The sequence below is a fragment of the Engraulis encrasicolus genome, chromosome 20, assembly GCF_034702125.1.
Source record: "Engraulis encrasicolus isolate BLACKSEA-1 chromosome 20, IST_EnEncr_1.0, whole genome shotgun sequence".
In the NCBI taxonomy this organism is placed as follows: domain Eukaryota; kingdom Metazoa; phylum Chordata; class Actinopteri; order Clupeiformes; family Engraulidae; genus Engraulis; species Engraulis encrasicolus.
In genome coordinates, this window is record NC_085876.1 from 5815694 (window position 1) to 5842015 (window position 26322).

Here is a 26322-nt window from a genome sequence, read left to right on the forward strand (position 1 = left end):
CCAAAACATCATCTGAAGATTAGACGGCATTTTCTTTTATTCTCATTGCTGTACAGTGAAAGCAATACTGTTTGTCTATTTGTCTAGCTAGTTTGTACATATTTAAATTAATATTTCATTTAGGTCTGGGTCATTTCACGTGAAATCAGACACTTTGGGACCCGACCGACCCGGATTTCAATCATACTTGGTGTGCCTTTTCAGTAGCAAGGTAGCACCCCAGAACTGCATTGGTTTGAATCTGACACTAATATTAAGGGAGAAACAGACTAGGAAAGGTTCACATGTGAGGGTAGGACACTATACATTCAGCCTTGAATATATCAGTCAGTGTTAGTCACAAAAAGATGCCTGTGGTGTTGTTTGAAAGCTCTTTTCTGGCTCTACATATTACACAATCACCTTGGAATACAACTACTCTCAGAATATGAATTATGATAAATTGAAAAATTAAAAATTGAATATCTAAAAAACTCATATTTTAAAATGGCCAGTTCCTTGTCCAAACGTAGCCGGCAATGCCATGAGCAGCACCTAAAATGCTGGTGTTCGGTTTGTTATTCATTTCAGAGAGAATTTGACTCACAAATATGGCATCATACAGACCACTTACTAATAATATGGTAATACCATAGTAGCATCAAATGACAAAACAAAAACAAAACAAAAATGGTCAGTGTCCATGGTCCCAGGTTTCAGAAACTAAGGCAGATGTCCATTTATACACACCAAATGATGATATGTGAATGTTTGAACATTCCTTCTCTGTGTACCTGTGCCATCTTCCCTTTACCATACTTTAAAGAGACAATCAATGGCTACACTCTCATTGTGTACTCTACCAGTGCATTTGAAGCAGCAGCTGTGTCTTTTGTAGATAATGTATAAGTATGTCCCGTTGCAGTTACAGGTTCCACTACCAGAAGCACATCCTGATGATCCATGACAAGTCTATCTGGTCTGAAGGGAAAAGTGAAGGATGGAGATGGCCCATGAGGATGCAGGGAGTTCAGTTTCACCTCTCCAGTGCTCGGCATACATTCCTCAGCACATGCTAGCCACCAGTTGCCATCATATACAGCTACAACATACCCTTTGATGCTTGAAAATGTAACACATTCCTTTACTGAGCTCACTCTTTCAACTCTGCCTTCTCTGAATGCTGAAAATGGCCAAACTTCCACTGTGTCCATTGACAATGGGCAGAAGCTGTGTAGTTTTTGAGTACCTGCAATAGTTCTTGCAGATTCAAACCTTTTCAACAGGTTCTCAGCTTCATGATGGTACATCTCTGTTGTGGCAAACTGGCAATGGATGTTCTTGACATTATCCTTGACAAATTCAAACAGTTGGTATGGCGTTATAATTTAATTGTCAATAGGACGTTGCAGACTTGCTCGTGCAGCAAGCCATTTAACTGTCCCTCCAACGCCATCACATGGACCTTTGCCATGTGATGTGGAAAAAAAGTGCCACTCTGCAGGTATGTGAAAATCTGCCTCGTGGTGGCACAAATTTGTTGTGTTTTTAAGGTTCTTATATTGTGCAGGAAGTCTGCAACGTCCTATTGACAATTAAATTGTAACGCCATACCAACTGTTTGAATTTGTCAAGGATAATGTCAAGAACATCCATTGCCAGTTTGCCACAACAGAGATGTACCATCATGAAGCTGAGAACCTGTTGAAAAGGTTTGAATCTGCAAGAACTATTCCAGGTACTCAAAAACTACACAGCTTCTGCCCATTGTCAATGGACACAGTGGAAGTTTGGCCATTTTCAGCATTCAGAGAAGGCAGAGTTCAAAGAGTGAGCTCAGTAAAGGAATGTGTTACATTTTCAAGCATCAAAGGGTATGTTGTAGCTGTATATGATGGCAACTGGTGGCTAGCATGTGCTGAGGAATGTATGCCGAGCACTGGAGAGGTGAAACTGAACTTCCTGCATCCTCATGGGCCATCTCCATCCTTCACTTTTCCCTTCAGACCAGATAGACTTGTCATGGATCATCAGGATGTGCTTCTGGTAGTGGAACCTGTAACTGCAACGGGACGTACTTATACATTATCTACAAAAGACACAGCTGTTGCTTCAAATGCACTGGTAGAGTACAAAATGAGAGTGTAGCCATTGATTATCTCTTTAAAGTACGGTAAAGGGAAGATGGCACAGGTACACAGAGAAGGAATGTTCAAACATTCACATATCATCATTTGGTGTGTATAAATGGACATCTGCCTTAGTTTCTGAAACCTGGGACCATGGACACTGACCATTTTTGTTTTGTTTTTGTTTTGTCATGTGATGCTACTATGGTATTACCATATTATTAGTAAGTGGTCTGTATGATGCCATATTTGTGAGTCAAATTCTCTCTGAAATGAATAACAAACCGAACACCAGCATTTTAGGTGCTGCTCATGACATTGCCGGCTACGTTTGGACAAGGAACTGGCCATTTTAAAATATGAGTTTTTTAGATATTCAATTTTTAATTTTTCAATTTATCATAATTCATATTCTGAGAGTAGTTGTATTCCAAGGTGATTGTGTAATATGTAGAGCCAGAAAAGAGCTTTCAAACAACACCACAGGCATTTTTTTGTGACTAACACTGACTGATATATTCAAGGCTGAATGTATAGTGTCCTACCCTCACATGTGAACCTTTCCTAGTCTGTTTCTCCCTTAATATTAGTGTCAGATTCAAACCAATGCAGTTCTGGGGTGCTACCTTGCTACTGAAAAGGCACACCAAGTATGATCGAAATCCGGGTCGGTCGGGTCCCAAAGTGTCTGATTTCACGTGAAATGACCCGTCTTCATTATATACATTTTAGATACTGCACAATGAAACAATACCCAGGATTTTTTACAAATAAATTTTATTTACATTTGTTCAAATTACTTGTGTACATCATTATTTACAGAATTTCTTGTTCAAAGGCACTGTGGTTAATGTCTCTACTATCCTGCTCCCAAGTAGGGATGCGCAGATACACATTTTTTTTCACTTCCGATCCAATATCTAAATGTGGGTATCTAGATCTGATACCAAATCCACATACAGTATATGCATTGGTTTCAGTTTGAGGTAGGTCCAAGTAAACTATTTGGTCAGAAAAGGACGTCAGAAGAGCAAGAAACCAATTGTGTAAAAAAATAACGAGTAAAAAAAGTAATGATCCCATCCTGAAAACTAATATGCAAGTGTTATGATTTAAAACCTGGCTCAATGTCAGTATCAGAAACTTTGGGAAAATTCCAATCCGATCTCTGAATTATGTTGATATCTCAACCCAATACTGATATCCCATCCCTACTCCCAATGTATGCTAGTTAATTTCAAACTCCTCATCATCTGGTTCATCAAAATAGCCAGTGAAATACAGGTCTGGTTCTTCGAATTTCTCATCAGGAAGAGTTTGCTCTGTATACTCAAAGTCACCAAACACCTCGCTCACAATCAATAGAATTTCTTGAGCATGTCGTAAACTAAAGACCGGTAGGTTGTTTGTTATGTAATTTATGTCAAAGATGTAGGGACTGTGCTTGACTGCTTCCTCAATAAGCTCCTCCCCAAACCCAGTGCAGAGACTCTTGCTTGTGAAAAGTGGCACGTTTGGTACTAAACTATGCATGTAATCATGTAAGCATTCTCTCATAAGATCCCTGTCCTCTTCAGTCACGTCTCTAGATCTTAGTGGGGTAGTTTGCACATGTGGTTGTGCAGACTCACATTTTGGAGCAGGCTCAACACAAGCCCCAGCTGAACACAAACAAGTGGAATGGCAGTAGGTGCAACACAGATGACCGGGCTCCAAACTTGTGGTGTTCTCCTCGAAGTGGCTAAATAGGGCTTTCCTAAGGCAGCCCGTTGCCCCTGCCTTAATCACTGACCTCACTGTCTTGTCAACATTGGGTGTTCCTTTGACTGCATATAGCACTGCATGTGAGGGTAGAGCGTTTCTACCGGCCCGACCAACCTGCTGCACTATGGTTTCCACATCCTCTGGTGCTCCATACATGACCACATGGGACACGCTAGGAAAGTTGTGTCCCATGCCCATCCCCAATGCAGTTGTAGCAACAACTACCCTGCAGCTACCCTCACCATTGAGTGATGCAAGCACTCTTTCTTTGTACTGTGGCAATGTCTTGCAGTGGTACATCCCAATCAGCAGGTTTGCAGCCTTGCGCTCAGGGTCCTTGTCCACCCATGCATCCTCTCCAAGTTCAGCTTTCAGGTGGCAGAACACTTTTCCAACTGCCACCAGTTCAGCGCAATAAATAATAATTGGACACATCGACAGTCCCTTCTCTCTGACCTCCGTTGCCACCCAATCCATGCAATCCAGGTCATCTTCAGGAACACGCTTCAGCCCAAGCCTGATGTTGTTCCTGTTTGGGCTCACAGTTACCCGAGTTGCACTGTGCATGTCTAGCACGTGGCTGACCCGGTTTCTGTTGACAGTTTCAGCAGATGCTGTCAAAGCCATGACAGGTGTACCTGAAGAACAACACAGAGAATATTTATATGGAATTTTCAATATAGGCAACTATACTATACGCCAGTTGCATCATATTTGTTTCATCAAATTCAAAACCCTCTCCCCACTGACACAAAAAAAAATCGATCTCAAAAACATGATCGATATCACACTTTTTGAACGCGAATCGATATTAGATCATGATTCGATCTTTTGAACCCAGCCCTACCTATGACCAGGGTGCGATTTGTAGGGGGGGATAGAGGGGATTGTCCCCCCTTCTGGTTTTGATACCTCCACTTTTCTAACAGGAGTTTAATATTTGCGGTATTTAACTCTATTGATAATGATTAAAATCTGAAACTTACGCCCCCTTCTGGGTCTTCAACAAATCACACCCTACCTATGACCCAGGGGCAGTTAACGACCTGTGAGGCCGCCTTATCCGGCCTTTGATATAATTTTAATGTTATGCAGTTTCACATGAAATATATGTTTTGTAAAGCAATCTTAGAAATTACATTTGCAATACAATAAAGTTATATTTTCAGGGGACCTAGGTAAGGTGGGGTCTGTTGTAAAGGTGGCTGCGCCAATGTAGGCCTCAACTGCAGGGGAAAATCATGGTGTGTGTTCATAGTACGACCCTAGGAGGACTTCAAGTGGCCATTCGAATGAAAAAGGTTCCTCACCCCTGTGTTGGGGGATGGGTGTTTACGCCTACCCACTGAGGCCAAAGGCAATGCTGCAGACCTCTTACAAACTTAGTGCCGTGTTCTACGATGGTGTTTACGATGTTCATGTTCTCTTATTTACATTTACTCACCTTCTTTCACAATTGAACGGAGCTCTCCCATGCGATAAAAGCTCTCTCTCAAGGCTGGATTCCCGTTCGCACCTTGACCCCTGAAAGGCATTAGAGATCGCAGTGAGCATCTCGAAGTTGTACTGTAGGATACTTGAGTTAACACGACGTTAACATGAAGCAAACGGGCTGAATGTGACACCTTAGCTTAACAACAACAGTTAGCCTATCTGACCTTCGCCAGATGAGTGAAGGCAAACAAAGATTCATCGTACGAGTCACTCGGGGCAAATGATGAAAAGGAGGCCTGCTCCAATTTGTGAACTACTAACGTGGGCGCTTCCATTAATGTACAGCAAACATTGTTTCACATACCATTACACGTTAGTAACACCAACGGGTTTTCGCTTACCATTTATAGGCGAAATGAGCCTCGTCGACAACAATCCCCACTATCCTGGCCTGGTAAACACGCGAAGACAGCATGCCCAGCCATTTCTTCTTCAACCAGGATTCGGGGCTGCCGAACACGAGCTGGTAGTTTCCTTTGAGGATATTGCTGTCGTCCTTTCCTCCCAGCTTCGCCGCTGAAACCCCCAAAAGTTCAGCCTGGCGAATTTTATAGTCAATCAGATCAAGCAGTGGAGATAAGACTATCACAATGGGGTCCTGTATCCGTCCCATCTCTCTCACGACCAGGGGAGCCAATGGAGATAAGTTCTTGCCAAACCCGTTCGGGAGAAGCGCGATAACATCATTGCCACCAATAAATTCCTTCAAAACAGTTTTCTCTTCGTCTTTTAAAGAATCTGTATGTGTTAGTTTCGATAACACCGCTGAAATTGCAGAATCGAAGAGGAGTTCAGACTCCTGTACGTAAGCCGCCATTATTCAACTGTTGACTGTGTTGTTGTCGCATGAGGAATACGTCATATAAGTTAACACAAAGTTACTTCCGGCGATCCTGATTGGTCAAAGAAGGTTTCTTTGGATTGGTTCTTGGTTCCAGAGAATTAAATAATGTGTACATTCCTCGACCTAACAAAGTTGTGGGCTTTTCATATCTTACTTATTTCCATATCATCAATGGGGAAAATATTATGTAAAATATTGTCACATAGTATTAAAAAGCTGTGCACATTGTCTTTAAAGGGTTTATGAAACGAAAACAAACGGTCATTCCCATTAAAGCCTTGTTTTTTCTGATAGCATCGATGAGACTTTGAACCCAATCATCCTGGAGGAACTTGTGAAAATGGCAACTCAAAGTGTGAATTCTGTGAAATTTGGTGTGACTAATGAGCTGGGCTGTGACATCAAAGAGGAGAGTCCCTGGTTTGCTAGTATGGCGATCTGAGAAAACAACACACATTTGATGGACCCACATCTTATAAAGGAACCAAAATTCTGATACAAACATCAGCGTGTCGAAAAACCACACATCCAACCTCATGAGTGTTGCGTTGTTTAATAAAACACATTAATAAAACACTGGACAACTGGAGTACGATTCAAGTATCAACTGTATTCAACTGTATCACTGTAACTGTAGTAGACTGTAGACTGACGTTCACATACGAGGACGTGGCTTATATACCCTGGGACCAGAGTTCCCCCTAGTGGTAATAATCGGTATAACACATGGCAAGTCAAACACATAAACACATTGGTTAACACCACATCCCCCTTACTGGAAGTTGAAGAGAAAATGATTACTCTTTTACAGTTTGCATTCAACATCAAATCACTATAACCAACATTTCATTAAACTTACCAGATTTTCTTTTCTATAACTTTTCAAGATAAAAGTTTCATTTCATTTCAAACATTTCATTACAACAAACATTTAACATTTTGCCACATTACTGTCATCACATAAACAGTGTGTTTTACATCAAACATGTTAATCATATTTCTTTGTCAACGTTATTTTTTTTTTTCCTTTTTTTTTTTCCACCTGTCTTTTGGTTTCTCCTTTTTTTTTTGTTGCAGGTAAGTGTTTCTCTTTTCTCAGATGTATCTTTTTGATTGTGTTATACAGGTAAGCATTTCATTCTCTTTTCAAATGTCACAGATAAACATTTCACATTTATTATTTTCACAGGTCAAGTCTGTCTGGTTTCTTTATTTCCCTGCCAGACCTGGTTCTTGTGATGTGAGGTGAGCTCACAGTCGGCGTGACTGTTGAAGGAGTCTCTTCACCTCTGTCCACCTTGCGTGGCTGCTGCTCGCTCTTTGACCCCTGCTCTGGCATAGGAATCAGGTGAGCACGGTTCCGCCGCAGTGTCCCCTGTGGTCCAGCGACCAGGTAGGATCGTGGGGTGTTGTGTGCGGATGTTACCTGACCTGGCTCGGCTGTATCTGTGATCCAGACGTCGTCTCCTGGCGACAGCTTACCCAGGTCTCGTGTGCGGTGTCTGCTGTTGTAGCGTTGTGCGTCTGCTCGCCTCTTCTCCCTCTCCTTCCGCCGAAGATCGCGAAGGTCTGGAAGTGCCGGCTGTAGTCTCTCTGGCAGGACCGGCAGAGTGGTGCGCAGGCGCCGTCCCATGAGCAGCTCGGCAGGGCTGTAGCCGTTGCTCAGGGGTGTCGCTCTGTAGGCCAACAGAGCGCGGTAGGGATCGTCGGCTTTCTTAAGCAGGCCCTTCACGGTTTGGACGGCCCGTTCCGCCTCGCCGTTGCTCTGGGGGTACTTTGGGCTGCTGGTTACATGCTCAAAACAATAGTCACTGGCAAAGGCTTTCATTTCATGCCCAGAAAATTGGGGTCCATTGTCACTAATTAGAGTCTCTGCGATGCCGTGACGTGCAAACATTGATTTGAGGTGTGTGATAACGTTTGCAGATCGTGTGTGGCTGAGTTGGGCAATCTCAACATAACGAGAGAAATAATCAACTACTAACAGGTAGGTTTTGTCATTCAGCATGAAAAGGTCTGCACCTACTTTCTGCCATGGCCTATCAGGTAGTTGGGTTGGCATCAGGGGCTCTTTCGGGTTGGCCCTCTCCTTGATGCATTCTCTGCATTTGTGTACCAGCTCTCTAATCTGGTTGCTCAGCCCAGGCCACCATACTGCTTGGGTAGCCCTCTCTCTACACTTCACTATGCCCTGGTGCCCCTCGTGTATTTTGTCTAACACAGTGTCTCTCATTGTGGCTGGAATGACTAACCTTGTGCCCTTCAGGAGTAGTCCATTTTGCACAGTCAGGAACGCTCTCTCGTGCCAGTAGTGCTTGGCGGGCCCCTGGAGCTGGTTCCTGTCTGGCCAGCCCTCCACGCAGTACTTCATCACCTGCGCGCAGACGCTGTCGCCCTGCAGCTGTTCGCGGAGCTCTGTGAGGTACCTGTCGCTGGTCGGGAGATGCTCCATCACCACTTCGACGTAGATGTTGGTGTCCTCCATCAGGTCCTTGTCGCTGCTTGTCACTGCATTCGTCAGTGGGGCGCGTGAGAGTGTGTCAGCTGAGGTGAGGCTTTTCCCAAGTGTGTGGAAGATGGTGTAGGAGTACCTCATCAGACGCATCCTGAATCTCTGGATTCGTGGTGGCAGTGCGTCCAGAGCCTGGCCCCCCAGCAGGCTCACGAGAGGTTTGTGGTCTGTTTCGAGTTCAAAGTGCACTCCGAGTATGAAGTCACTGAACCTCTCACAGGCCCATGTCAGTGCCAGTGCCTCTTTCTCCAGCTGGGCGTATCGCTGTTCTGTGTCAGTCAGCGACCTGGAAGCATACGCGACCGGTAGCCACGTTTCTGCCTTCTTCTGTAGCAGCACGGCCCCCAGCCCATAAGATGAGGCGTCCGCTGAAATCTTGAGTGGGCTGTTTGGGTCGTACAGCTGGAGTACTGGCGCTGAGGAGAGTTCATGCTTGAGGTTGCGGAAAGCACGTTGCTGGTCGTGCCCCCAGCACCACATGTTCTTCTTTGAGAGGAGTGCTCTCAGTGGCTTGTCCTTCTCAGAGAGGTTGGGGATGAACTTCCCAAGCTGGTTCACCATCCCCAGAAAGCTGCGAAGCTCGCTGATGTTCGTCGGCTCTCTCATGTCTTGGACGGCTTTGGTCTTGTCTGGGTCTGGTTTCACCCCCTCTGCTGAGATGATGTGCCCCAGGAACTTTACCTCTTCTCTCCCGAACTCGCACTTTGCCATGTTCAGCGTCACACCTGCCTTCTCTGCCCGCTCCAGGACTGCATGTACCCTGCTGTCGTGCTGCTCCTTCGTGTCCCCCCAGATGAGGATGTCGTCGACGTGGCAGACGACGCCTTCCAGGCCCGCCGTGACCTCTGATGTCATCCTGTTCTGGAAGTGCTCCGATGCTGAGCTGATCCCGAAGGGTAGCCTGTTGAAGTGGTACCGCCCGAATGGCGTGATGAAGGTGGTGAACAGAGCAGAGTCTTTTGAGAGTGGTATCTGCCAAAAGCCCATGTTTGCGTCGAGTTTGGAGAAGTATTTGGCTCCGGTCAGCATGCCTAGGGTGTGTTCAACAGATGGCAAGATGAACTTTTCCCTGCACACTGACTCGTTCACTGGTGACATGTCCACACATATTCTCACCTCGTTATTCTTCTTCGGAGCCACCACCATGCCGCAACACCACTCGGTTGGCGCCTCGATGCGGCTGATGACGCCCAGGCTCTCCATCCTCTCCAGCTCCCGCTTCACCTTGCCCATGAGTGGTAGTGGTACCCGCCGTGGAACTTTGAGAGAGAAGGGTTTGGCGTCCGGCTTGAGTTTGATGGTGTAGGGCTTCTGGACCAGCCCTAGTCCGTCGCAGAGCTTCGGGTACGTCGTCCTCACCGTCTCCCGGTCGATCATGTCCATCCGAGCAACCAGTTTGAGCCTCACTGAAGCTGGCCTGCTCAGTAGACCGACGTGCAGGTCTCGGACGATGTAGATCCTCTCTGTGATGCTCCTGTCTTTGTAGGTGAGTGTTTCGGTGACTGACCCCAGCACGTTCAGCTTTGCACCACCAGGGCCATACAGCTGTTTCATGGCAGCTTTAATGTCCTTGGCACCGGGCATGACACTTTTATACACAGTCTCTGGTATGGCTGTTACATCGGCGCCTGTGTCGATCTTAAAAGTCACTTTGCTGCCCTGTAAGCCTATCTCAGCCATCCATGGATCTTCTCCCGAGGACACTTCACCTAAGAACAGTCCATCAGTGTCCTCGGCTAACTCATTTACAGTGCTGGCGAGTCTACATACCTTGCCATAGTGCCCTCTTTTGCCGCAGCTGTGACATTCGTCGTTCCGTGCAGGACACTGGACCGCCGGATGAGATGGTGCTTTTCCACATTTGTGACATGCCTTGTGTGCCGTCGCCGTGTGCGTCGATGTCCTCGTCTTTGCATGTCCCTGTGTTTGCCCTTTTGCCTTGAATTGTGTAGAATTCCGCGGCTTTCCTTTGCTTCTGTGCAGCGCATCCACAGCCACTTTGCCAGCAGCGCCCGTCTCCCCCCTCAGGTCCGTTTGTTGGCGCCGAACTTCCTCCGACTGCCTGGCCATGGTGATCGCCTTGGTGAGGGTGAGTTGGCTATCTAGCTGCATTTTCTGAGACAGTGCCGTGTCTCTGATGCCCACTACTAATCGGTCTCGTAACAGTTCATCGTGTAACTGACCGTAATTGCAGCTTTCTGCTAAAGCATAGAGTGCCGTGATGAATGCATCGACAGATTCTGATGGCTGCTGCACTCTTTGATTAAATTTAGCCCGCTCGTAAATCACGTTTTTCTTAGGCACGAAGTAGCCATCAAATCCCGCCTTTACTGCACCGTACTGCAAACGCTGCTGCTGGGTTAGCACTAGCCCTCTTAGCACGTCATCTGCCTCATCACCCATGCAGTAAACTAGCGTGTTCACTTGGTTTGCCTCAGAAGAATTGTTCAAGTTACTTGCCAGTCTGAATCTTTCAAAGCGACGAATCCATTTTTCCCACTCGTGCGGTTTGGAAAAGTCAAACGGTTCCGGTGGCTTAATGGTAAACGTAGCACTCGGGATAGCCTGACCTTGTCCACTTGGCGCGTTAGCCACCTCTTGGCGTTCCGGTACGTTAGCCACATGCTGGTCCGTAACGTTAGCATCCTCGTGGACCGTTGGCGCCTCAACGTTCGCCTGCGGTTGGTCTCGCTCGCTCATCCTTGCTTGATGTCGTCTCCGTCGTCTTCTGGAACTGGATCCTCCTGTCATTCACGCTGTCTCTTGTCCGCAGGTCGTGAACTACACTTCTGACACCATGTTGTGTGGTTTAATAAAACACATTAATAAAACACTGGACAACTGGAGTACGATTCAAGTATCAACTGTATTCAACTGTATCACTGTAACTGTAGTAGACTGTAGACTGACGTTCACATACGAGGACGTGGCTTATATACCCTGGGACCAGAGTTCCCCCTAGTGGTAATAATCGGTATAACACATGGCAAGTCAAACACATAAACACATTGGTTAACACCACAACGAGAAAAAAAAACAGCAGCACAAATCTATTTCAGAGGCACTGATACATCTGCAGAAAGTGACATGTCTGACAGGCGAAGTGACGATTGTTGACCTAGCCTGACAGTTTGTTTTCTTTATGGTTACAGTTGCTAAGGGCGCTTTGCCATGACCCAAAGATGACATGGCGTGTGTATTTGTTGACAAATGGGGGGCATTTTGATTCAATTGCGCGATATAGTGTGATTGAAATGCATGTACATGCAAAAATATTATCAACTAGAGAAAAAACGGAGGTAATAGGCTGTTGGAGCAACCCCGAAATCCTAAAAAAGAAGAAGAGAGAAAAAAAGTAGGCCTACTCTATATGCATCTCCGTTTATTCGCTAAGCAGTAGCCCAGTCTGTGAGTTGGCTGTCCTCGACCGAGAGCACCACGGAGGCTGAAGCGCGGATATCCCAAAACCAATTTATTGACCAGTTGAATGGCAATCAACAAAAAGTGCATATCCCGAGAGCATTTGCACCGGTTTGGCATGTAATGTGCATTACCCTTTCCTGAAAACAACATACAAAGCAGATGGACAAGGTAAAACGTAGCCTAAAGCAAAGCAGTGCACGAGCAGTTACAGGGGCAGTTTCAGTCTGCACGCCGGCGATGTCAATTGTTGGAACTGCTTGAGACAATAGCATTCTCTTCAGTCCAACCATGCCCGTGATCTCCACATTTGTGGTGAAGCACGAGGGGTGGAAATGTGCCGAGCACAACAGTGACCATGAGCTTGCTTCAAAACCACGCCGGTGTGGCAGCTTTTGTGATATGCACCGGAATTCTCATCCACATGTACATCTGCTTGTACGAGGCTATGGCAAGCGATGTGGGACAAATGTATGGCAGGAAGCGAATGTCAACATAAACAGAGATTACACAATCTTCGATATGGTCAGCAAATGTTTTGGGGCTGTCATTTATGTTATGTCTACAGAGAGATCAGAGTCATGTCAGAGAGAGATCAGAGATTGTTACACAGGCATATTTGATTTAGCCCAACTGTACTCTATACTTAACTTTACTCAGTCTATCCTACAAGCAGATAGCCTACAGGGCGGATGAGAATCCGGTGCATATCACAAAAGCTGCCACACCGGTGCCTGCGTACGAATTGGATCCACAGAGCCCTTGTTTTAGCCTTCTCCACAGTTGGCCACAGTTCCATCATTCTTCACAGAAGGGAACTTGTGCAAAGATATTCCTTCTGTCAAGTAGCCATTTTTGCAGCTGGCACCGTTCGGCCCTCCAGCAACACACTGCTTGACACTGCGCTTTGGTTTGGTACTAGCCACCATTGATCTGAACAAGGTGGCATGAGGTGAACTCCCCCCTTTTATGTCACGCATATCATTTGCATAAAATTTGCATGTCACCAAAAAAACGAACATAACACTTTTTGGGAACGTTTTAACATGACTTTTAGGACAAAATATCACCCAGACAATATCCCATTTTATTCACAAGGCTTAGAACTTTCAGAATCTGTCCCGGAAATGGTCAAATTCCTTTACTTTGTTTTCGTTTCATAAACACTTTAAATCTACCAATCCCTCTTTAGTCAAAATAACTACAGTTATAACTAAAGTTAATAAACAGTTCATTAAAAAAGAATTAATGACATATTTTAATGACATATACCCTCAGGGAGCTTCTCAACCTCAGGTTTACTATTGATATGAATAGTTTGAAACCACTGATCACTTATTATTTTCTCTCTGCCTGTATCGTAACAGTTATGATTTAGTGTTAACGAAAGAACACAAGCCATATTAGAAAAGCAACTTGTTGGTGTCTGACAAAGGCAATAAACCTAGAGTTATGGGGATGCCGTTAGTTGGTTTTCGGATCAGAGGTTTGTTAGTTTAATCCCATCTTATCCAGCAGGTAAAGTTGAAGAGTTTTTGAGCAAGGCACCGTACCCCCACTTTTAACCAGGGACTGTAGGCTAACCAAGACCCTGTAATAACATTCAGTCATTTTGGACAAAAGCATCAGCTATGTGTATTTTTATGTAATAAGTTATAGTGCAGGGGTTCTCAACCTTTTTCTGTTTGGGGGCGCCTAATGGAGCAGAAAAATGTCCAATTACACCCTCATCGTACCAGAAATATCTGTTTAAACCCAGTCTGCTGTACCATTTTCAATGATTGAATTCACACAAACTTTTCACACGCAGCCCTCCTGGCAATATGCCATGAACCCCCAGACGTCTCGGACCCAATTTTCAGAACTACTGATCTAATACAGTGTTTCCCAACCTTTTTTGTGTCATGTACCCCCTAAGCCTTTTTATTGTGCCACGAGTACCCTCTAACTCATGTTTTACATCCATTTTTCTATTGCAGTGTGTCTATGCTCCATGCATTTGTTAAAATTACATTTTTCCAAGTGCCCCCTGCAGTGTGCTTGGCGCGTACCCCTAGTGGTACACGTACCCCTCGTTGGGAAACGCTGCTCTAATATCATTAATTGTCATGTGTTGTGTTATGGCTACCCTATCCCCTAGGGGGCACTGTTTCACCTTTGCTTTGATCAATTATCATTTCCAGAGCCATATAGAAACAGAGTCGGGTAATCCACCCACTTTAGCATTAGCAAAATTAACTGTTTAGCGTCTCAGAACTGCTCAGCGTTGCGAATGTTAGTTCCTAGAAGTGGGCATAGCACACAGCAAATGCAATGCAATGCAATGCAGGGAATATGACAAGACTGCTGTTCGTAGTAATAACTTCAGATAAACATCACAGATGGTAAAACTGTTGTGATTATCACATTGACAGTAAATAGAATGGACGCCAAATCAACGCTATTTGCCATTCAACGGTTTGAAGCCAGATTTGGGAACATTCCAACTTACATTCCACCTTAGCAACGCCAAACGCAGGTGCTGATTGGACAACAACAAGACTTCTAACGGTCAATCAAACCATGTTCTGATGCTCATTGGTCAATTTAACTTTTAATATATCTCTAAAATAAAACATCACCACAAAAAATCACCACCCTGGTAAGTTGGAGAGCAAGGGGACCTACTAGTTGAGCGAAAAATGATCCCCCTGGAGTGGCATTTAAGGGAGATACAGGGTTTTATGTCTCTCATAGGAATGAATGGGATTTGGCCATTTTTTGGTCTTTTTGGGTCCAACCTTGGCTCCAACTTGGCTTCAACAATGAAATAGAATTTTGGCCTCCATTCTATTTACTCTCAATGGATTATCATTACTGAGACAGTTGACCGTATACATATTTGTGGTGATTACCACGCAGTATAGTTCGTTAGTCCTTATTTTTGGCTTTTTATGTGGTGGTTCTATGTTGAGTCTATGGAAAGACAGCCGCTTTAGGCACGACTTCGATCTTGTTGAAAGGCGGGGCTGCAATATATTTCCTGGTCCTCCATTTGCGCAACTCTCCTCCTCTATGGCTCTGACCCTTTCCCTTTGGTGTTTTCACATCAATTCACCCATACACAGGCCCTTTCTCAATGCCCAGTGTTCTAGCCTTGCTAGGACGTGAAACGCTCAGTGATTGGATACTCTATGGTGACCTCCGCGGAGTATCCAATCAGTGGGCGCTTCAGGTCCTAGCAAGGCAGGAACAATGGGCATTGAGAAAGAACCACCGTGTACAGACCTCCCTTGGCTTCTACACCCTTCATTTTATCAAATGCTTAGGGACGCTTTAAAATGTTGAGGTCTACAGATGAGAAGTAGCTACCTGGCATATTTACATAATGTACTGTATTTTCATTTGCAAATGTTCTTCAATATGTATGGTCCCTATCAAATAAGCCATTTTCAATGCTCTGGTTGACCATGGCATCCTGTGTGTGTCGGTGTGTGTTTGTGTGTGTCGGTGTGTGTTGTTGAATATATGGGCTCCGCCATATTACATGTTCGTTGAATTCAAAAAGGAAAAAGGCAAACAGTCCGAATTATGTCCCCAACAAAATCCAAGGATTTATTGTCTCCAAAAAGTATATTACAGCAGTAGTAGTAAACGATGCTATCTAGAACACTGGATACTACACAAAAACACAAGTTACACAAGCATTCAGAGCTCTGGAGATTTCCTAACCTAAGTACCCCTGACCGATAACAAGAGTTATTGCAGTTAGAAGAAGTTAGGTAAAAAACTGCCCTCCATTTCCCTGTTTGTGTATTTATACTTTGGATATGTGTGTGTGTTTGGTCAGTGGATGGGTGCGGTCGTGGGTGTCTGTCTATGTGCAGATGAGCCTATTCTGGGATGTCGTGTGGTTCCGGTTCGGCCATCTTGACCCCTTGTTCTGGATTGGCCATCTTCATCCTGTGGTCTTCCTCTGTGTCCCCCTTTAACCCTATCCAGACTGGGCTTTTTTGGCATTCCTGGGCCTGGGGGGGGGGCTCTTTTGACCCCACCCCCCTCATAACTCATGAACGGAATACAGTATGACTATGAAAGTTGGGGGAGATGATCTACATCTATGAATGACATCATTTTTGTGTAATCATCTGGTATTATGACGTCATTATGACATCATTATCTTATTATGCCCAAAATCTCGCCATGATGGATTTTCCAACAAATTTAGGTAATGCACTTAAATTTTAATGATTTTAAGCTTCAAACCACTTAAATGCTCACAAAGTTATCTGATGCTAATGGAAATAACAAAAACATATGAAAATATATGGCGTCATAGATATGGTACAGTGATTTTTGGTCAGACATACCTGTCAGAAAACCTAATCTTTCGGTACCTAACTGTAGCCAACTAAATGTTAGGAAAAGTCACAAAGTTTCGTAGTCAACGAATCAAAGTTGGTGGGGGCACTTTTACCCCCCCCCCACCCAGTCTGGATAGGGTTAACCTGAGAACAAGTGGGCATAATCCCCCATCTCCAAACATCAACCATTTATATAGGGATTATGACCCTGGGTGGGGCTGGGCCGTCCTGGGAACATCAGGATTACCTGCTGAACAAAAGGCAGTTGTTAAGGTGCCATCTCTGTGGCCTTCCCAGACCCTGTCTGGTGCCATCTCCAACCAGTTTCAAGCTGGGAGTGATTGGTGGAACGTTGAGAGCCTACTGAGAAAGAAATTGGTCGTTAGTATGTTCCTCCACCTATCGTTGGAGGTGAGAGTATTCCAACTGGCCTCCTGTCCGTGCCCGTCTTGAAGCCATTTCCATGATTGCTCTAAAACGAGAAGTTAATTGCTTTTGAAACCTGTTGGCTTGCCCGATGCCTGAAGTCATCCGTCTGGGGGCAGAGATAAAATCAATTTAGTCAGTTCCATGGATTCTTCCAAGTCGCCATAGTCTGCAATTAAATCATATTTAGTCATCGTTGCCATCTTTATTAGCAAACAATCTTATTAGCAATCTTTATTATCAAACATTCTTATTAAAATCAACTAACAAACCAAAAGTATCTCTAGTTATCTAAAAGCTAGTTTCTACTACTGTACAATATCTATAATCCATATAACAGTGTGTGTGTGTGTGTGTTTGCGTCTGTGTGTGTGTCTGCAGTGATACAAGCTCCCTGAACATGGCTGACCAGCTCCATACCTGCAACTGGATCCGCAGTCACCTGGAGGAGCACGCCGACACCTGCCTGCCCAAGCAGGACGTCTACGAGACCTACAAGTGAGCTACTTAAGAGGATCACCTTAACCACCACCGACAGGGGCAGCATTGTGTTGACCAGTAACTAGAAAAAATGTGCACCTTCGCAACTTATTTATCTAGTCTACATTTCGGTCAACAACTTAATTCAACTGAAAGAAATGATAAGATTAATGTTAGATAGATAGATAGATAGATGTGCTCTTGCCCTGCTAATTGAATCTTCACACTTCACCTTATTAGTGCAATGTGCAATTAATGAAGATTAACCAACAGGCAGTCCACTTGAGCCATGAAACTTCCCACACTAAAATGACAGGTGTTTCAGTTATTTTGTCCAATCCCTGTAGATAGATACAACAGACACCAACTAGCAGAGTTTAGCAGTAGAACATTAGTTAACCTCCCTCCCGATTGTCCAGAAGCCTCATATAAATGTATTAGCACTGAGCTATTGGCCTAGCCCTAGACCTATGCTCAGTGGTATCGTACCAGAACCTCCTACACTGAACAGTTGCTGTGATGGGGGGGTTGCGGGTTTGAGTCATGCGTGGCAGACTAGCAGCAGAGCTTTGTTAGGGCAGGAATATGCTTGCTATGTGATAGCTTACACGTTTAACGTGTACAAGGGCGAGTGCACAAACTTGCAGAACTGTCTGAGCACAATATCGGCGGTGTTGTGTAAGGAGCAGACAGCCAATGAGGTTCTCCTCAAAACTTTCCAGGACAAAGTCACCAAACTTAATATTGAGCACTTGTTTGGATATACGTTCATGTGACTTGCTGTGCGTAAAATTGACAGGAAATACGTACAGCAATGCATTCATTCACAGAATATGTACATGTTTGAGATCAATCAATCAATCAATCAATCAATCAATTAATCAATCAATCAATCAATCAAGCAGGTTTATTAGGACAATGTGCAATTAAAACATAAATGTTTCCATTTCATGCATCACTCCAGATTTAGCCTTGGGCTAGTTTTCATCAGTAGTCCTTGAGATTAAAAATGAAATAGTATACAATAGAATAATACAGTAAAGAAGCAGTCAAAAACAAAATGAAAATACAGATAAAAACAATAAACAAATCACTCATGTCCCCTGTATCCCCCCACCCCCACCCGCACCCACCCAAACAAAATATACAAATATTTTAATAATAAAAAATAAAAACATTTCCCATAAGACATTTGTATCATTTTGTGTCAATGGTTACAGGTTTGGGTCTCTTTAAGAGCATATTTAAGTTGTAATTTAAAGTTCTTGAAAGAGCCACAGCTCTTCATACTGTAGATAGGTAGGCAGATACTATAGAAATTCTATGCTGTATATTTTCCACTCATCTAAGGTAATCTTCTTTCTCCGTCTAGGAGGTACTGTGACAACTTACAGCAGAGGCCCCTGAGTGCAGCGAACTTCGGCAAGATCATCCGGGACATTTTCCCCAACATCAAAGCCAGGAGACTGGGAGGGAGGGGCCAGTCAAAATATCCTTACTGCAGCTTGTATGCAAGTCACATTACTTCCTCCTCTCCTTTACTGTGGCCTCCTGCCTCACGGACACGAGACTTAATGGCATTGATCAAACTTCTTATTCAGCAATATCTTGCAAAAAGGTCAGCTTTTCATTTCCAATTCACATGGAAGAAAGCCCTCTAAAATGTCGCCCTGTGCTGGTTGACAACAGGGGAAATTTTGTTCTCCTCAGAGGTAGGGCAGTTGAGGCAAGAGGACGGGAGGACCAGGGAAAGACAGGATAAGTTATTTTGACTTGCACCTGCTATGGCTACCGTGTCTTTCAGCCTACTGCCTATTTGTCTGTTCTTCTGCCTATCCTTGTTAACGTCAGTGAGGATAAGCAGAGGTGTGTTTACGTATAATAGTGTAAAAGCAATGTCTATCAAATGGAAGTGCTCAAGAGGAGTTGAATGCAAAATGCAAAATGAATGTTTATTAAGTATTTTTTTCTTTGTAAAAATGGTATATTGTGTCCTTATCCTGAGTGCTTCACATATTGCTACAGTGGTATCCGCAGGAAGACAATCTTGAACATGCCTCTCTTGCCTAGCCTGGATCTGAAGAACGACCCAGTAAGAGCAGTCTCATTTATCTGATATACAGTAGCTATTTCCCTGAAAAGGAGGAAGCACACTGCAGTGTAGTTTTTATGACTTCATTATGTGCAAAACACTTGACTAACGTTTTGGTGTTGCTACACCTTCTTTAGTGTTGTTTGTCCCACTGTGATGCACCTGCAAGCTGAGAGATGATGCGTAGAGTAGTCCTAATTCTATAGCTATTTTTCTCTTTATATGAAGAGTCCTATGAAGGCCTTTTTTTTTGCTAACCTCAGGGCAATTTTATTTGGGGTAATATTATCTGATATTTACATAAAAAAATCAAATCATCAGAACAATCAGACTAAATGATATTGACTGTCTGATACAAATATTAATTCTATTAAAAGCACTGAATTTGGAATATTTTTGAAAATTGTGTTATGGATAAGAGCCCATCACATGTTGAGACAACATTTTTTAAAAACATCCACCATAACCTTTTGTTGAGGTTAGTCATATGTATCCCTCTCACTTCTTAACTTTATCTTGAAATCAAATGTAGAAAAATGCATGTATTCAAGGATGCAATTTTATACAGTTTATTTATTTTATACTTTTATTTTTATAGTACTGTACTTTGATGAAAATAAACACCCCGAAGCACTCTGAATTCCGGTTTATTTTCTATGATAAATGCATTTTGCTGTTTTGTTGTTTGCAGTCTGAGCTGACAGAGTTGGTGCAGACGTACAAGCAAGAGGTGACGGAGGCGGCCTGCCAGCTGATCTGTGATTGGGCGCAGAAGATTCTGAAGCGCTCCTTCGACACGGTGGTGGAGATTGCCAAGTTCCTGGTGCAGGAGCACATTGTCAACCCACGCTGCAGCCAGGCTGAACTCGTCACCTCTGCAGACCTCGCTGGTATGTGGAGCAGACTAGGGGTTCCCAACCTTGTCCAACTTGGGGCCCACTGGACAATCTTACAAATGTTTGCGCCATTGCACCGTTATTGTTTTTACCAAACATTCATCCCATGTAAATGAAATAAGTTGTACAATTAATTAACTACCACCTTCACATAATAGCCACATTGGTCACCCGAGATTTGGTATATGAAGCAGGTTCTCTCTCTCTCTCTCTCTCTCTCTCTCTCTCTCTCTCTCTCTCTCTCTCTCTCTCTCTCTCTCTCTCTTTTCCAGGTGGGCCAGCAAAGCCTCATAAAGTCATCAAGAAGAACCCTGCCCCACCCAGAGCTGTGGAGGGAGAGGGCAGTGGAAGGGATGGCAAGGTAAAGTACCATGTACTATGTGTATACACTGTATAGTATATTATTCCTAGACAATGCACAGGTACTGTAATATGATGACGTTTACTTGTCCACCAATCCACCAAATTAACACAAAATAAGTCCACCAGTCCATAGCATAATATATTGTTTTTAAGGGATGTTACTGGGGAAATTCCACTTGTAAATTTATTTATCATTGTGCCAATCTTACATAGACTGCACCAAGCCCTCAGAATTTAACTGATCAGAATGGTATGTGCATGTGTGTATAGACTGCTCTTGCAATAATCACCATTCCAAATAGATTGCGTCACACTACTCATACACAGTAAAAGATTTTAATATTACAATATGATTAATTACTTTGCAATGACAATAGGAAGTGAATGAGCCATGAATACAAAGACTGTGAATATAAGTAGGGAGGGAAAGTGGAAAACAGCAATCCTAGTGGTTTCGTTCCTAACCCCAAGGTGATCCTATTGAAATCCCCATAGACAAGTTTTTTTAGATGCGTCTCACGCATCTCTATAAGAGGCTTTGTCCGTCCGTTGGTCCGTCTGTCCCTCCGTGACACGTTGAGTAAAAAAAAGTTGAGAACCACTGGCATAGACGGACGCATCTGTTGTCCACCTGTCGGACTTGTTTTTTTAAATCCCACAAAGACACCAAACTTCTACACAAGACACATGTTTCAGCCTTCACAATATGATGATAACTACTACAGTAATTGTGAAAGTCTTGTGTAAAATTTTGCCTTGTTAAGAAAAAATGGAAATTGTGCCAATCTTGTCGGAAACGGACTACAGCTCCAAGTTGCTCTCATTACGTCAGTAAACATTTTTCCCTGTTGTGGCTCGTGCCAGATTGACTGACAGCTCCGATAACAAAAAGATGCAATGTTTTTAGACCTCAAAAAATCCAGAAGAAAACATGATGAAATTCACTTTAAAACAACATAATAGTAATGTGTTGACTTAAGAGCTGTATATGTACAGAAAATGATTACTTCTAGAAACACTGTCGGCTGTTGATCAGAAGATGAAGACGTGTTTGATTAGCATAATTACAGTTTATGTAGTAATAAAAAATATAATACAAATATTACATAAAATATATAATATATAAAATATATGATAATACCGGTATACATTAATATCATTATGTATAATAAGCAAATGTTTTTGAAATACAGTTAAAAAGGAAAAACATTTTTTGGGGTTTTTTTTACAGCAAAATATTTATTTATTTAAATCTGAAATGTCTACATTGCTAGAAAAAGGCAGAAGTGTCTCAGTGTTGGGTTTAGACATTGAGATGATCCATCTCCAAGTCACCAGGAAGTGCTCCCTCTCCCCTGTCATTGCTCACACTGCTCTGCTGTCTTGGCATGTCAGTGTCTCTACCCTGCCTTCCCGTGGAAGCCTGGTCCCCTGCTCTCTTCCTCCTCACGCACACCGAGATCACCCCAGACAAACCCAACAGCAGACTACAGCCTATCAGCAAAGCATGCACTTTGTAGAAGAGATTGTCAGTGCAACGATTGTACACCAGACGAAAGGTGTAATCAACGCAAAAATCTTGTAGAATCATTCTGCACGTGTATGTCCCGTGGTCTTCGGCGGTTGGCTTGGATATGATGAGGAAACCCGGAACTGTGCCATTCACCCTGCCTTTCAGGTTGTCAGGTAAAGTAATCACGTTAATGGAGTCGACAAGCAACTCTTCACCATGTACAGGCTTCTGACGCAACCACTGGTAGTGAAACCCCTCAGGGCTCCTTGCGTACCAGCAGCTGAGTGTAACAGGGTCATTGCTAGTATAATATATAACAACAGTGCTGATATTGCTGCTACAAAAAAATGTGACATAGCTCTCTTTATAGTAAGTTTTGCCATGTAGGTGCTGAGCACAGACATATTCACCTGTACTTTGAGCTGAAGGGATGACGAGGGAGAAGTCTCCTGTCTGAGTGCCATTCAGCATGTACATCTTCTCCCGCTGCTCAGTGTCATTGAGTGTCACCAGAGAGACGTTCTCAGACAGAATGGTGATGTTGCTGCTGATTGTCGTTTTCCAGTAGACCTGAGACTGAGATGTGGTTGAGACATTACATGGAAGAGTCAGCCAACTCCCCTTTCTTGTATAGATTGCTGACCTTGAATAAGCAAGACCTGTTATCATTGCTTTCTGGCATTGATGTCTTTGCCAAATAAGGCACCAGTAAAATTGACAAAAGTCATCCTCTGATAGATTCTTGAGGGTTACCGATGAACTGTTGACGTCAACCATCAGTCGGCCCTCCAGGTCTTCAGGGAGTGTGTCCACTGTGTCAGTGGAGCCTGTGTCCAACACCAGCTGTGTTTGGGAGTCCTGCCAAAGGCTTCTGGTGCATGCGATGAAGTCCCGGTAAAGGTGAAACACTGCTGGCTCTGGATCCCCTGAGTCTGTTCCGCACAGATGTCCGCCAATGGGTGCGGAGAGAGAGCGTTCCTCAGCAGAACACACAACGAGGTTGTACTTCTTCTCCACTGTTTGGTTCCTACCAATCCAGCCACCCACAAAGTACTCTCCACTGTGAGAGAAGTTTACGGCATTTAATATAAAACCATTGTCATATCTGAACTGATATTGACTTTTATATTGATCCGCATACCGTCCATCCGGATCTGTTGAAGTGATGTACAAATCTAGCTTCTTTCCATCTTCAGATAACTTGTACAGTATGTACATCTCTGCAGGCTCCAACAATGATGTGGGAAATTTAGCCTCTTTGCCAACCTCAGCAATCACCAAGGACTCAAACGGTAGTGCTGGAGGTGTTGACTGATGACATTCAGCACCCACGATGAGGAACCACAGCAGAAACTCTGGGAAGATTTTTTGCACACCCATGTTACGACTGGCCTTCTTTCTCTCTTACACACAGACACACAGATGCACACAGTGGTGAACGCTCCCTTTTTTATAGTGGTCAGCCTCACACAAACTAATAACTGCTGTGGGTTATCACTGCATCTCGGCCAGCCCCCACCCCCCCAACTGGGGCTCACAACAAACCCAGCTTTAACCTTAAAGAAAGCCAAACACCTTACAATTTTCACCAAACCAGTGGGATTTATTACAATTAAACATCAAGACAGGACATTAACCAAAGTTAACATTAAAGGTGTGGTATGTAATATTTTTAGTAGTTTATTTCCAGAATTCATGCTGCTCATTCACAAATGCTACTTTTTTCATGAATACTTCCCACCACCATCAAAGTATTCAATATTACTGGTAAAAAGGCAGTTTTTCATATATGACAAGGTAGATCTTCTCCATGTTTTGAATTTCCAGTAATTGTCATTTTTAACTTCAAAACAAACTGTACTTGAAAAGATCAGATTTGGGAATATGCAACACAATTGCAATGCAATAGCTGCAATACCTACTCTGGCCACCATCCTACCTACTGCACCTATGGCCAAATCATTATGACAAACAGAAATCCCGGGCTGGAGAGGCAGCTGTGCTTGCTGCTTTTACAGTAAAGTCAGCTTGATTGAAGGACCAGGTGCTGTCAATTAAGCCACTTCAATGGACACCTAGATACAGTTAATTAGAGACACAAGGGAGCACACTGGAAACATACAGTACAATCACAAGACACACAGAGCTGTAACAGCTTTGACTCCGTTTGATTTTGTGTTTTTATTATTATTATTATTGTCAATCAACAAAAGAGTAAGACCAGGGGAATATTCCAAGAATAAGTTAAGTAGTAAACCAGTGCTGTGTCTCATATCGTGCACTTTTACACTTAGGGCACTATGTTTCAGTGCGTGAGAAACATGCATGTCAACAGGTACTGTACTGTGACTACTACTGAAAAAAATCATGATCCTCTATATGGGAGTTTAACATTGGGGTGTACTCACCTTTTCACCAGCATTATTTCACAAAAATGGAAAAATATGTCATTTAAATCATACAAATAACCTTGCTTTTCTGTTATAAGATCAACAGATGTTGATCTATGCACTCTTACTCTATGCACATTTTGGAAATAACATGCTTATTAGAATATCGTTCAAATTGTTATTTTTCAAGTAACTTTTCCGAGGTGTATGCATTATTGCAGAGCACTATATAGTATATAATAATATCTGTACATGTGTACCCAAACCCTGAATGAGACATTGTTGTTGGGTGGTTCACAGCAGAAGCAATGAAAATAAAGGTATAACCACTGAAATCCATTGGCATACTCGTAACTGCCATACAATATTTTTTCTAAAGCCAGCATTTCAGTTTACACATTCATCAGAGTTTAGAAGTCAGCTACAGCCGTTTCTCTTGCTGCTCCCCTTTGCTGCAAAATCAGGCCATTATCTGACCTATATCATCCTCTTTCCTGTTCTCATATCATCTCATATAAAATGTTGCGCCTGTCTAGATCAGAGGGGAATTTCTCAACCTTCAGTTGAAGCCATTTCAGAACAGTCCGATAAAAAAACAAGATAAAGAAAAAGACACTCGCAACATTTGGATGTTTTGGTTAGTCCAAAGTGCTGTGCACTAGACTCAAGCCATTACAAATACATATTTGAAAAGTAAAGGATTGAGAATATCCATAGCTAGCCTTGCTGAGGTACAGATAAATCCAAATTTGCCAAATAGAGATACTGTAGCAGTAAACAGTAAAAAATCAGTGGTACTGAATTGCAGACAGAAAAGGGGGCTAGATGTGCTAAATATCGGGAGGGTATGCCAAGAAGCTGGTTCAGTAGTCAACCAGGTTGAGTTTATAGATGTACAGTATTACGTTCGTTCTGTGTTATTATAAAGATGGGGTAACCCAGTAAGACACAGGTTACGCTACAAACTAGCGGTTACCAGAAAGGCCATGTGCACGTCATAATGGTGTAGTACTATGGCTGTAAAGTTTTTCCCTGACTATTACAGTGTTCAACTACTGTACTATCTTTGAAGTTGTGATCAATCGAACAGGGGAGCCTGAAGTCATTTTCTTTTCTTGACTTTTGATGGATCTCAGAAATGAACTCTTGCCGTGCGATCACACCGCCGGCATTGAACGCGTAGAAAGATGCAGAAGGAATTGACTTTGTATGGGAGAGCAGGCGGCAGAAGCGTTAACAGCCGCAAAAGCGTTGCTAGAGCCGAGGGCGTCAAAAGCGTCAAAAGCCGAGGGCGTCAAAAGTTGCACTTCATCTAAAAATATGTAATGAGCTCGACGCCAGCAGGCGTCAGCCAATGGAATGTTCACATTTTCTAAACTCGAGCTTCGGTTGGTCGAGATTCATGGTGTAACGCTTCAGGTTGAATCGTTGGCATGTGCTTTCCAGGCATGAGTCAGCAGCGTTGTAGCTCTTTCAACGCCAGCGGTGTGATCGCAAGGTCAGAAATGAACTCTCAAAAGGTGCGTACAGAGAAACATGCCAGTGCCTGTTCCCTCACCTAATCTCGAAACAACTGGCGTGTTCACGCTGAAAGTCTGATCGTTCGGGTACCGAAAAGTTGGTTTGCGACACAAACTGAAAAATACTTGTTTTTTTCTCCGCAAAGTCTGACAACAA

At 43.5% G+C, this 26322-nt stretch overlaps 2 protein-coding genes across 3 annotated transcripts in view; one reads left to right on the forward strand and one right to left on the reverse strand.

Moving 5' to 3' along the window:
* Positions 1-26322, forward strand: part of rfx5 (regulatory factor X, 5) — a 41162-nt gene that overhangs the window by 6329 nt on the left and 8511 nt on the right. For both annotated transcript variants that reach the window (XM_063185217.1, XM_063185218.1), the window contains exons 5-9: positions 17293-17409; positions 18764-18880; positions 19405-19483; positions 20175-20373; positions 20652-20740. In XM_063185217.1, the coding sequence (XP_063041287.1) occupies positions 17293-17409; positions 18764-18880; positions 19405-19483; positions 20175-20373; positions 20652-20740 (601 nt within the window). The remainder of the gene's footprint in view (positions 1-17292; positions 17410-18763; positions 18881-19404; positions 19484-20174; positions 20374-20651; positions 20741-26322) is intronic.
* On the reverse strand, positions 2902-6185 carry LOC134436160 (probable ATP-dependent DNA helicase RecS). Its single transcript, XM_063185219.1, has 3 exons — positions 5708-6185; positions 5317-5396; positions 2902-4510 (listed from the first exon to the last, which is right to left on the reverse strand). Exons 1-3 carry the CDS (start codon positions 6181-6183, stop codon positions 3336-3338), a joined length of 1731 nt encoding a protein of 576 aa, XP_063041289.1. The 5' UTR covers positions 6184-6185; the 3' UTR covers positions 2902-3335.

Bases quoted from the DNA above. Each gene is read 5' to 3' on its own strand.
- LOC134436160 (XM_063185219.1), bottom strand. From the start codon at position 6,183: ATGGCGGCTTACGTACAGGAGTCTGAACTCCTCTTCGATTCTGCAATT. The intron at 5,397-5,707 runs GTAAGCGAAAAC...AATGCCTTTCAG, and splicing joins GCTCATTTCGCCTATAAATG to GGGTCAAGGTGCGAACGGGA. The intron at 4,511-5,316 runs GTGAGTAAATGT...GTTGTTCTTCAG, and splicing joins CCGTTCAATTGTGAAAGAAG to GTACACCTGTCATGGCTTTG.